The following is a 13,371-nucleotide window of genomic DNA, read 5'->3' as shown; positions in this document are numbered from 1 at the left end:
ATGCTACAGAGCAGCATTCAAAAGTTCTCTAATTTTTTTCACGTGAAATTAAATTCTCAGTACATGTGACCACTCTAAAATTAGTCCCCTAAGAATTGATGAAGTGAATGTCCCATCTTATTCCTCATTTCTTCTCCTTCTTCATTTTTAGTCACACCCACAACAGCATCACTGACTCTGACTTTACTTAAGGCAGGAGCTTCAGGCGTCTCTGTGCTTTAACACAAGAGCAGCTTCACACTATGTTTGTTCTGGCTCTGTTCATCTCCATCATGCTGGGAGCATTCAGTGCTCAGGCAGTGGTCACGAGCTTTGATGAGTGTAAAGAGGTCTTCTACAAAGGAACAGAACCAGGAGGAATGGATCAGAATGCAAAGAAAATCTGTCAGAAGCTTGAAAATGATGGCTATTACGCTACCCTGTACTCAGTTAATCACGGGATCCCTCTCTACACTGCATACTTATTTAACGCTAACTGCTTAAGCATTGCTGGAAGAAGAGAAAACTGGCATGCAGAGCCACGGGTAAATATGTGCTTCACTCCCTATCTAACAAAGATGAAAATGTTTGTGGATTTTTTTTTTTTTTCATTTTAAATATGCTACTCGCAAAAAACTGCAGTTTTTGAAAGGGAAAAATATATGTTTTTATTAGATTTAGATATATAGTAGGATAAAACTGTTTCACGTTTTTTCAGCTGCGGCAGTTTTATTAAGCAAAAAATCCAACGGCACACCACTAAGCAGTAAAAAAAAAAAAAGAAAGCTAGAAAGGAGGAACATTTCCATCAACGATCAGACACTTGTACTTAACATTCTTAAAATCATGCTCAAATGGAGTTAACAAGATTTTTGAACACCCGTTTCAGAGGCAGTAAATTAATCACATTCTGTTTTCATCACTTTTCAGGTAAGAAAGTTTACTGTAGCTATATAGGCGCTCAGGAAAAGATAAACTACTATGCATATAATATTTAAAAGGTACAAAAGACTGGAAATGCTAAGACTGTTCTCCTCTCTTCAAACACAAAACATTAGCCTTTATAGATAGTGTTTCTTGAGCAAAGAAACCATTGTATTTATTCAAACTTCAGTTCTTTATTTACCAGTGCATCGCAAAGTAGACGTCTGTCTCCAAACTGCATCACAGCACTTCATTCTGAACGGACGCAGGGCGGAGTTTTGAGGTTTGACTGACAACTTGAGGATCCAATGAGATTACATGGTTTAGTCAAAAGATCTTTTGAAGGCTTTTCATTGGTTAAATATTTGTAAGACCCACAACAAGACATAATGATGACAAATAGCATTGATTTAAAATAATAATGAAATATAATAGAGACAGAACATTTTTGATACTTAGAAGGAAGAGGTTATTATGTGAGTATAGGAGAGCATAAGTCTAAATGGACGTCCATGACATGCGGAGTCCCTCAAGGCTTAATTCTAGCGCTGCTCGTTTAGCCTGTATATGCTCCCACTGAGTCAAATAATAAGAAAGAACCAAATTGCCTATTACAGCTATGCTGATGATACCTAGATTTACCTAGCCTTATCGCCAAATGACTAGAGGTTGACCGATGTATCGGTTTTGCCGATAGTTGATTGGCGGAGCTATCGGTTATCAGCAAAAATCCATGCCGATAGTTTTTCCGGGTCGGGTCCGTTGCTGGAGTGGCTTAGAATTTCCTCATTATACAACAAAGTCCCTATAGTCTTTGTTATACAGCACGGGAGCAGCCTCTAGTGGCGGAAATCACTGACAGCACATGCCGTTTGTTTAGACATGTGACACTGCGCGCTGCACAGAGCGGGACACTTCAAAGGCGGATTTAAAACGTATACTGTAGTGCATGTTTTCATGTCATTACAAAGTGATGAATTTGTTGACTACACTCTCAGAAAAAAAGGTACAGCACTGTCACTGGGGCAGTACCCTAAGGTACAAAAGTGAAAAGGTACCAATATGTACTTTCAAAGTACTAAAATGGACCTTTAAGGTACTAATATGTACCATTAGGGGTAGGTAAGCAGAGGTGGGTAGTCCAGGTGTCAGAAAGTAAAAGTCCTGCCATATGTTTGTTCCACCCATGAACTCAGTCAGCTGATTTCACCAGAGGTGGAACCAAGTCCTTCCTTTCAAGTCACAAGGGAGTCTAAAGTCAGATCCCAAGTCCTCAAAAAATTAAAGTTAATAAGATCATTAAATGATGATTGTGCATTAGTGATAAACACCTGCTGTTATTGAGAATTACAGAGGATCAGATGTTGATGCTTTATTGGTTAAAATGATGCTACCATCATGGAGATCAGTGTTTGCTTTAGTTGGACTCTAGACCCTTGACTAATTATGTTAGAGCTCTCTATGCCACAACATATGTAGTGCTGTAAAATAGTGAGATCAAGACTGTATGTGATCTGATAATTATCAGGCAGTGACCTGATTATATGGAAAGTAGCTTTATTTGTGTTCAAGTTTAGGTTTTGAAAAACCAGTCCTGTGAAGCTTGGCATGGAATTAAAGTTTAGTTGTGATAATTCAAAATTAATGAGAGTTCTTTTATACGTGGGGCAAGTAAATATTTTAGCTTTTGTGCTGTTTAGACACACACAGACATCAAGAACCAGCATATGAATCTCAACAATGGTGACAATCAGCTAAATTCTTCATGCTGCAATGCATGCTGGGTAACACCATAGTAAAAACTCCCATCATGCACTACAGCATGAAGAATTATTGTCACCACTGTTGAGGATCGTATGATAAGTGTTCAGGTCTAAAAGCCTGAGCTGCTGCAAATTTCCCCCCAATATTTAAGCTTTACAGTGGCATTTTCTAATTCGTCTTTTTATCCAGTTGTTTGATAATTTGTGTCAATCTACAAACCAGAGAATAGCCATTACGTGATGTTCACTCAAATGATTTAAAAGCAAAACATGTTATCTAACATGTTATCTCTGCTACCATAAGCTTTTGATTCAATAACGTGCAAACACTTGCTGTGAAACAATATTGCAATTGCTTAGAAGCAATTTACTTTAAATTACTAAAAGGGTCAAGAGCCCAACTAAAGCAAACACTGATCTCCATGATGGTAGCATCATCTTAACCAATAAAACATCAACATCTAAACCTCTGTAATTCTTAGTAACAGCAGGTGTTTATCACTAATGCACAATCATCATTTAATTAGTCACTTAATTATCAATTACCTTTAACTCTTTGAGGACTTGGGATTTGACTTGAGACTCACTTGTGACTTGAACAGAAGGACTTGGTTCCACCTCTGGTGAAATCATTTCATCAGTTCATGGGTGGAACAAATATATGGCAGAACTTTTACTTTCTGACCCCTGGACTACCCACCTCTGCTCACCTACCTCTTAAAGGTCCATTTTAGTACTTTGAAAGTACATATTGGTACCTTTCCACTTTTGTACCTTAGGGTACTGCCCCAGTGACAGAGCCCGACCTTTTTTTCTAACAGTGTAGATGCTGCATTAGTGGAGAAAAGACAGCAGTATACTTTTGCCCGTTTGGTGATCAAGTAAAGTCTTGTAGACCGCCGCTTGAACTGTCCAGTGTGTGTGATACCGGATAGCTGCGAGTTCTTCTAGACGCGGTGCTGTACTTTTACCCATTGTGTGACTAATTATTTTAATATTCAAATTAGATAACCACAAATGTTCTAGAATAGAAGCAGTTAAATTGTGAAAGTACACAATATCCATATGTATGCAGTTTCAATACTGTGTACCTTGTATAGATATTTAAAGATGAACATCTTTAGCTTGATTGTTGATGTAATGGTAACACTTTACAATATGAGTCCATTTGTAACATTAATATTGATAAAAAGCTGTAGAATGGAAGTATTTTTCCTTAAGTGTGTTAATTTCAACATTTACTGATATATTAAAAAAATGTTAGTTGTTTTTGTTAATATTAATGAATAACTAACGATAATGATCAGTATATAATTAATCATAATATTTTTTATTAATTTACAAAGTATGGTTCAGTAGGCTACTTTTTTTTTTTTTAATTGTAGAGCACTATTTATTTTCCGTTCAGTATCCATTTTAAAAACTATCGGTCAATTAATCGGTATCGGCCAGTGTGGTCCAACCTAGTTATCGGTATCGGTAAAATCCAATATCGGTTGACCTCTACAAATGACTACAGCCCCATTCAATTCCCTCTGCCAATGCACTGATGAAATTAACAGTTGGATGTGCCAGAACTTCCTTCAGTTAAACAAGGAGAAAACTGAAGTTCTTAAGGTGAATGCATACCTTGACTCTAGGGGTCAAACAACTAAAAACCAAGTCAGTAGTCATGTCAAAGCAGTAACTAAATCAGCATACTATCATCTCAAAAACATTGCAAGAATTATATGTTTTGTTTCCAGTCAAGACTTGGAGAAACTTGTTCATGCCTTTATCACAAGCAGGGTGGATTATTGTAATGGTCTCCTCACTGGCCTTCCCAAGAAGACCATTAGACAGCTGCAGCTCGTCCAGAACGCTGCTGCCAGGATTCTGACTAGAACCAGAAAATCTGAGCATATCACACCAGTCCTCAGGTCCCTACACTGGCTTCCAGTTATATTTAGAATTGATTTTAAAGTACTTTTACTCATTTATAAATCACTCAATGGCCTATAGGACCTAAATACATTGCAGATATGCTCACTGAATATAAACCTAACAGACCACTCAGATCATTAGGATCGAGTCAGTTAGAAATACCAAGGGTTCACACAAATCAAGGGGAATCCACTTTTAGCTATTATGCAGCCCGCAGTTGGAATCAGCTTCCAGAAGAGATCAAATGTGCTAAAACATTAGCTACATTTAAATCTAGACTCAAAACTCATCTGTTTAGCTGTGCATTTACTGAATGAGCACTGTGCTTCGTCCGAACTGATTGCACGATGTATAATCCTTATTATAAATTTATTTTAAATCAATTTTTAAATAATTTTTAAGTTTTAATTTTTTTTTGTTTTATTGTTGTGATTATTGTTTTTATGATTATTCTACTTCCTTTTATGTAAAGCACTTTGAATAACCTTTGTGTATGAAATGTGCTATATTAATAAACTTGCCTTGCCTTTGATAATTTTCCACAGCAAAGTCCGTGGGACAGTGGTTGAGAACAGAGTATGTGAGCGGAGCGGGGAGTAGAGCGGTGTGATTTTTAATGGAGTGAGGAGTGGAAATTTTAAAAGTCGGAGCGTTGTGGTTTTTACTCGCTCCTAGAACGCCCCACTACCGCTCCATCACGAGTACAATTCATGACAACGACCCATAATATAACTGCATATTTAGCAAGAATTCATGTGTTAAACATAGCCTTTTTAGCTAGCTTGATAGAGATGGATCACTCAAATCAGAAATAATGTGAAGACTAGGACGACTGCAATGGACATGAGCAGAAAGTTATAGTTTTCAGGGAATTAGTTTGTTCTTTCAAGATACTGAATATTTTCAAGTGAAAGTGTGATTTAAACTAATACAACACTTACTCACAACCAGTCGCTCTCTCAATAATGCATTCAAACAAATGTAAACTTACTGTGGTACTTCATCTGTATCTGATTTCAAATGAGAAGAAATCTATAAGAAATGCAGCGATCTGTACGTAAAATAACTGACGAAACTTATTGTTATTATTATTTTTATCACAAACATATGCACTGCAAAAAGCAGCAATTATACCTTTTAATGCTGACTGACAACCATGTTAGCTTGGCATGAGGAAAAAAGTTTGTGCACTAGTGTTCCAATAAGCCGCTTTAAAACTATACTTTCGTTTTATTTCTGTTATTTTCTTCTTTCAATATATGTTATGAACAGAACTGTGGTATTTCAAACATACTGATATAGTTTAGACGCGGAGCAAAGGCGGAGCAGTGTTTCTGGTATCAGTGAGGGTGGAGTGGAGCTGGAGCGGGAGCGGGAAACAGTGAACCCGGAGCGGAGCTGGAGCGGAGCGGTTATAAAATGCTCGGAGCGCGGAGGGGAAATTGTTGTCGCTCCTCTCCGCTCACATATTCTGGTTGGGAAACACCGGGCTAAAATACTGGTAAATGGGTTGTTGAGGTGACATGGCATTTTTTACTGTCCCACAAGATAAAATAAATATAATTAATACTGGCATTGTTTAAGATGCAGTCAATCATTAAACATTTCTTTGTCCTACATGGACCTTTTGTTATGAAGGCTGCAGTGTGACTCTCTCAAGCATAGTTCAATAAATTACAACTTTTATAAATTAAAAAGAAAAACATGGAATGTTGGGCTATTCTAGCGTTACAGACATGACATTTTCAGTCAAAACCTGAAATATAAATCTCATAAATGGTATCCATTACCAATATATTGAACCATCTCTTTATATTTTTCTAAACCTCTTTAGAAAAATTACGGACGTGACAAAAAAAGACAAGTTTCTGGGAGACAACATATTTTGTAAATTTTCTGCGATTTACAATGCGTAAACAAGAAGCAACACTATCTGCTGAATGGTGAAGAGCTGGCTATTTACAAAACCTAAAATCGATTTTGTCTAAATTTTTGCTTTTGTGTTTTAGAGGAAAAAAAATCAATGTTATGGACATTACAGTTCTGAAAGCGGAGTTTATCCGACTACGGAAACGTGTATAAAATACTTAAAAAACTTTAACAGAGATGTTTAGTGGCTATTTAATAGGGCTGCTCCCCACTAAAGATTTCCTTCACAAACAAATGTAATCCACTGCATCTTCAGCGGCTCATGATAAATATATCTATAGAAAGCTTTAAATTACTACTTTAACGAAATAAAACAAATTGAAAACAAAAACTCTCTCATTATGTAATCTGTAAAGATGCATTCTCTCTAAACGGACGTCGAAAGAGGAGATGGTGAGTCAGGATTGGCAGCTTTATCTTTGCGACACTGACTCCGAAAACACTAGTTTATTATTAAATAATTCAAAAATCTCCTTAATATTTCCCCCCGCCACATTCATGGTAATAACTTTTGCAGGTGCTTTGCGGCAAGCTTTACCCTAATGTGTGCACTTGAACACGAAACTGTTCCCAGCAGGCACACAACGTCATATGACGTTAATATTAGATTAGATTTAGGTTGTGACGTCAGGTGACCAAAATTCAACGTCTAGCCAGCATCTAAGGACAACGTTATTTGACGTCCAATAACGATGTCAAATAATGTTGATATTTGGTTGCTTTTAGGTTGTGTTGAAAAGTGACCAAAATCCAATGTTGAGCCAACATCTTAAACCAACGTCATATTGATGTCAAATACTGACATTTATTCGTCAGGTATGGCAAACAAAATCCAACGTCTGATAGACGTCATAGTGGTAACGTCCACACAACATCAAGCTTGAACATCATTAGACGTTGATATTTGGTTGTTTTTAGGTTGCGTTGTCAGAGGTGTAAAATCCGGGTTCGGTGAGTAAAAGTCCTCCCCAGTATTTAGTTCCAATCACCTGGATTTGCTAATTAGCACAGTTTTTTTAACCAGGAGGACAGAGATTGGACCAAAACATTTCTTTCTCAAGTCTCAAGGCAAATCCCAAGTCCTCAAAGAGTTAAAGTTAATGAGATAACTGAATGATGATTGTGCATTAGTGATGAACACCTGCTGTTATTACAGAGGATCATATGTTGTCGTTTTACTGGTTAAAATGATGTCACCATCGTGGAGATCAGTATTTGCTTTAGTTGTGCTCCTGACCCTTGACTCCTGGGTTAGATCTTTCTCTGTCACAATGCATATGTTGTTGTAAAGCAGTGAGATCAGAGCTTTCATATGGTGAGATGATCATCAAGAGCTTATATGAACACATACAAAATAACTTTCTTTACTTCTTATGTTAAGATTTTAAAACTAAAATCAAAACTACCGCAGGTTAAGCACCTATAATGTTCTTCTAACAGTTATAGTGAATAAATTTAAAACTTGTATAATGCACGAAACATTTTTTAACATCTGTACTACTTAGAGACACACAGACATCAAGAACCAGCATATGAATCTCAGCAATGGTGACAATCAACAAAACGCTTCATGCTGCAAAGCATGTTGGGTAACAGCATAGTAAACACTCCCATCATGCACTGCAGTATAACTAATTACTGTCACCACTGTTGAGGAGCGTATGATAAGTGTTAATGTCTTAAAGCCTGAGCTAATGCAGTTTTTTCTTCTGATACTGAAGCATTACAGTGATGTTTGTTTAATAGGGTTTTTTTTATTGCAGTTGTGCAATAGCTACATGTAGCTCAATAAATCAAAGAGAGAGACTTCTTCATGATGCTCATCCAAATGAGTTCTGTGGAGAGAGTTTTAGCTAATCTGCTGCTGCAAGCGTTCAATTCAGCATTGCACAAATGTTTGTAGTAAAACAGTATTGAAATTACTTTAAATTACTTCAAGAGTCAAGAGACAATCTAAAGCAACCCTTGACCACAATTATGGTGACATTGTGTTTTTTTCTTGACCAATAAAACATCAACATCTAAACCTCTTATAATTCTTAATAAGAGATTCTGCAGACATGAAATAAAGTCAGTCTGGTTAGTAATGAGTGAAGCTGGTGATGCTGTTTGTGGAGATGTTTAATCAGATTTTGAGAGATGAATTTTTTTTTTTTCAGTTGATTCGAGTCAGTTGTAGTTCTTGTGTTTCTCTTTTTTTTTCAGTGGTGCTGCTTGTTAACAGCAGATGTTCATCACTAACACAATCATCATTCAGTTATCTCATTAACTTTAACTCTTTAGGGGCTTGGGATTTTACTTGAGACTTGCTTGAGACTCAAAAGGAAGGACTTGGTCCAATCTCTGTCCTCCTGGTTGAAAAAATGTGCTAATTAGCAAATCCAGGTGATTGGAACAAAATACTGGGGAGGACTTTTACTCACGGAACCTGGATTTTACACCTCTGTGCGTTGGAAAGTGACCAAAATCCAACGTCAAGCCAACATCTTAAGCATTGGACATTGACGTCGGCCTGACGTTGGGTTCTGACGTCAACCCGATTTTCATTTCCAACCAAAATGCAACGTCTGATAGACGTCATAGTGGTTGGGGTACAACGTCAATCTGACATCATGTTGACGTCCTGTGCCTGCTGGGTTCCAGCTGCGCTAAAGGAGACACTAAATGCCTTCCCAGCCGGTGTCGAAAGTGAAAGCAAAGCAAAGTCTACCAGCGCTATATCATCACTATAACTGGTGAATGTATAAAATATAAAAATACGGAGAAGCCTAAAACAGACCTGGTCCTAGGCACATAAAGAGAACATGGAGAACAGATTTTGGTGCATTGTTTTCCCTTCAAATTTTTTTCTTACATTTTTCTTTAGTTGGTCTTAAAAAAAGTCTTAAATGTACCCTCATAAAACCTGCAGAAACCCTGTCACCTAAGATCAGGTGGGGTGCGGATTTATGATAAGGGGGGCGCGGCAAGGCTAGTGTACAATCGGCCCTTTTTTTATATAGATTCGAAAGAAACAACGGCCGAAAATATCTGCTGCACTGCCCGGCAGTATTCAGCGCGCTCCGCTCAATGTGTGACGCTCCACTCAATATTCCGCTCTATGAATGTGTGTTCCATTGAGTTGATCACGGCCCATATAAGGCTCCACTCGTGTACCGCTTATGTTCAACGGAAAAGCAAAGTCCGCTCAAATAACGCACCGACAGAAAATGTCTATGTATACTTGTTCCTGTTTGCAATAGCATCACATACTGTGCTGTAACTGTAGTGCTGCTGTACTGGACAACACTGGTAAAATGACGCGACCCTCTCGTGACGGTATGCTCTGATCACATGCTCTGATAATAATGGCTTTTCAGGACTATACGTTATTTTGATAATTAATCCAAAAACAGTTCTAATCTAATATCTTATTCCGTTTCTTATATTGAGATTTAATATTCATATATTTTCTGTCCAATTTTATTGTTACTTTTGATTAACGTGGTTATTTTATTGGCTTGTGATTATTTTTTTATTCAGTATCATTAAAATTACAAAAAATTTAAATTAGTTAAATTAAAAAGTCTTACAAAATGACTATATTATTTAATAAAATAATACATAATTATTATTACAAAGCAGTTTCAGTTTCGGCCAAGAATTTTCATTTCGGTACATCCCTAGATTTTTATGTAAAAAGAAACATTTTCAGGGTGATACAAGACCCCACTGTTAAATTATCTTGCTTATTATACGGCTACTTGCCACATGTAAATAATTTTACACAAAAATATGAATTTCAGACGACTCGCAGTACCCGCTGCAGCTGTCTGTTATCAGTTGTAATTTGTCATAAAATAACAGATCACTAGATGTGCAATTGATATCAGAAATGAGAACTGTTAGCCGAGTAAAATTATGAATGAATGACGCATAGTAGTTCTGATCTAAACATGGACAAGTTTTTGAAAAGACAACAAGTGCCAGGTAAACATAGATAGATGGTAAATGAGGTAGATGATGAATCTACTTCAGAGATCGCAACTACAACAAAGACATAAAAATATGAGAAAATTAAGAAAATCTATTTAAAAAACAATGAATGCTGTAACATAAAAAAAAACATTACATAGTAAAGCTGCCTGCTCTACTTTTAATGTTTCTACTCTAAAAGTAACTAGTTCCTAGTAACTAGGTTTTGTTTCAGTAAATTGTCACACACTGAATTATAATAATTGTAATAATTATTACATTTCCAATAATTCCTTCTGAAATTGTGTTTATGTTTATGTGTAAATGAAGGGGGTGGGGGGGCTTGAATTTTTTTTATTCTGCAAAAGGGGGGGCCCGGCAGAAAAAGTTTGGGAACCACTGCCTTAGATAAACAGCAAAAGTCAACAGGCTTTTCAAAATCCAAAATATTGCCAAACAGGGACTTTTGCATGTGGTTTCTTCTGCCATCATCTTGTCTTTCTTTCCTCACTCTTCTTGTCGAACAGCTCGACTTAACTCTCCTCACTTGATAAATTAAATCAGACTCCTGCTGTGGTTCTGTGATGGAAACAAAAAACGTGTCTCCGCCATTTATATATATAGAGTAGGGGTGTAACGATACATGCATTTGTACCGAACTGTCACGGTACGGGCATCTCGGCTCGGTGCATGAGGCCTTACAACAAATACAGGCAATTCACCCTCAATCCAGAAGGGGGCGCCTGCAGTAATGCAACTCTGTTTGATAACCGCCAGCAGAAGAACAGCAGTGAGTTGCGCATTTGAAAAAGCCCACTAGACAGTAATCATGTGCTGATTCTGAACGCGTCTTTCTCTGACAAAGGAGTATAACGTTACTTTAAAGGCTACTCAACTGTTAGCGAAATGGAGCTTGTGCTTGTGTATCCTACCTCTCTCATTCGGCACTAATCCAGATATTCCATAACATTTCCATATTTGTGCTGTATCGAAATGCTAAACTATTATTTAGTATGTAAATTATAGGCTTTGTACTTTAGTCGCGTTCCAACGTTGAAACTGTGAAGTGGGTGCACTGATGTTTGGTTCACTATATTTTATTTTGAAAAAGTACCAGCTGCGCTGTCAAGTTAGCAGTGCTGGAACTGATATGTTTAGTGTGTGTGCGTGTGTGTCCGCGTGATTACTTAAACTGTTTCCTTATGCCAGCAAAATCCACTTAAAACACATTTAAAGTTTTATTAATAATGCAAATTAAAGTTTGTCAATTAAAGTTGTAAATTAAAATGCTATCGAACCATGACCCCCAAACTGAGGTACATACCGAGCCGTGACATCTGTTCACCGTTAAATCCCTAATACAGAGGCAAGCGAAACATGTAGGATTCATATTTAAAATGTCTTTTTACATTTTAATATGTACAGACACTAGTCTATATTGCGAATCGAATTAAGTGACGGATATACTTTTGATTTATTCATCCAAAATATAGAGTAATTCTGTTTTAATGAATGAATTCCTATCATTCCTAATTTCCACAGAAAATATGGCTCTAGAAATGTAAAAGCATTTCAGAACATTTCAGTTTGTCCTGTGTTGTGTGTGTTTAAGGAGTTGCAGGGGTGAAATCAAATCACAGGGTCTCTCTCATTCTCTCTCTCTCTCTGTAACGTACGCGATCAGATGCGTTCTCAGGCACCGAAATTTGGTACCGATTGATTTAATGTAAATCAGTGCTCAGTGCTAAATCAGTGATCAGCACGGACGCAATACGGTCATTACCCTTTAAAGGACTATGTTTGGCTCCCAACCCTAAAAGACAGTACTGTACTAAACACTTACAGTGTTACAGTATACCATTATACAATCCCCTAATACAATTTAGAATAAAAAAATAAATAAACATCAAAGTAACCAGCTAACATAATATTTCTTCTCTTCTGTAGATTCCCCAACCTAGATCCACAATTGAGAATATTTTCTTTGAAAATTATACAATGGTTTGTAAAGAAAACCAAGCCATCAGCAGTAACTACAGTGACACCGGATACGACCGTGGTTATCTGTACCCCAGTTTTCAATACAGTGAAGAACAAAAGGCAACATTCTCACCGACCAATGCTGTTCCGATGGACGCGTGTTTCAACGGAATCCACTGGAAGAACTATGAGAAGGTGCTGAGGACTTTCTTATTACTGAAGTATTCCAGTTCTGATTTAGAAAGAAAACGTATGGATGAGCCAGATGAAGAATTTTCGATGAATAATATTGCTACAGTCTACATTGTCACAGGGACGGTCCCCAGTGCAAATGAACAAATACCATACAGGGGAACTTCTAAAGACCCAGAAAGAGTGACTGTGCCCTCTCACATCTGGACAGCCGTCTGTTATAAAGACCGCTTCAATGACGCAAAGTCATTTTCCTTTGGCTATATTGGAAATAACCTGCCGGATGGACGCATAACTCCGATGCTTATCCCAGATTTAGAGAAACGGCTCAGTGAACTCTACAGGGTGGTCTCAAAATCGCCTCGGTCAATTAACATATTTGCTGATTGTTTTTCTAAAAAAACAAATTTAGGTGAGGTTCTTTACTTTCAGAAGTTAATTAATCTACAATTGAGCCGAGCAGTCCAATCAAGATCAGACATACAAAACATGATCAAAACAGTGAAAAGAGCCCTCAGAACTGACACCAAATTTACAGACAACTTCAAGGTGACTAAGATGACGGCAGAATTAGCCTTTGACAGCATGAGCTCTTATCGCAATGTGACAGAAGATCTGAAGCGTGCTACTGGAAGTTCTTGTCTTATAACTTACGTCAGTCCACAAAAGGAAGGGATGAATGAGCGGAGAAAGAGGGGGGTATCCGAGTTTTCAGATGCTGTTAAAT

At 37.3% G+C, this 13,371-nt stretch overlaps 1 protein-coding gene across 1 annotated transcript; it reads left to right on the top strand.

Annotated features, from left to right (window-relative positions):
- Positions 1–228: 228 nt before the first annotated feature.
- On the top strand, positions 229–13,367 carry LOC127161585 (endonuclease domain-containing 1 protein-like; the record flags this gene model as incomplete). Its single annotated transcript, XM_051104328.1, has 2 exons — positions 229–524; positions 12,420–13,367. Coding segments are annotated over exons 1-2 (1,230 nt in total), but the record flags the coding sequence as incomplete, so codon positions are not given.
- Between the last annotated feature and the right edge of the window lie 4 nt (positions 13,368–13,371).

This window comes from Labeo rohita, unplaced genomic scaffold (assembly GCF_022985175.1).
Source record: "Labeo rohita strain BAU-BD-2019 unplaced genomic scaffold, IGBB_LRoh.1.0 scaffold_677, whole genome shotgun sequence".
NCBI lineage: Eukaryota > Metazoa > Chordata > Actinopteri > Cypriniformes > Cyprinidae > Labeo > Labeo rohita.
Note: the sequence above shows the minus strand (reverse complement) of the source record. Positions and strands in the feature narration are given on the sequence as shown.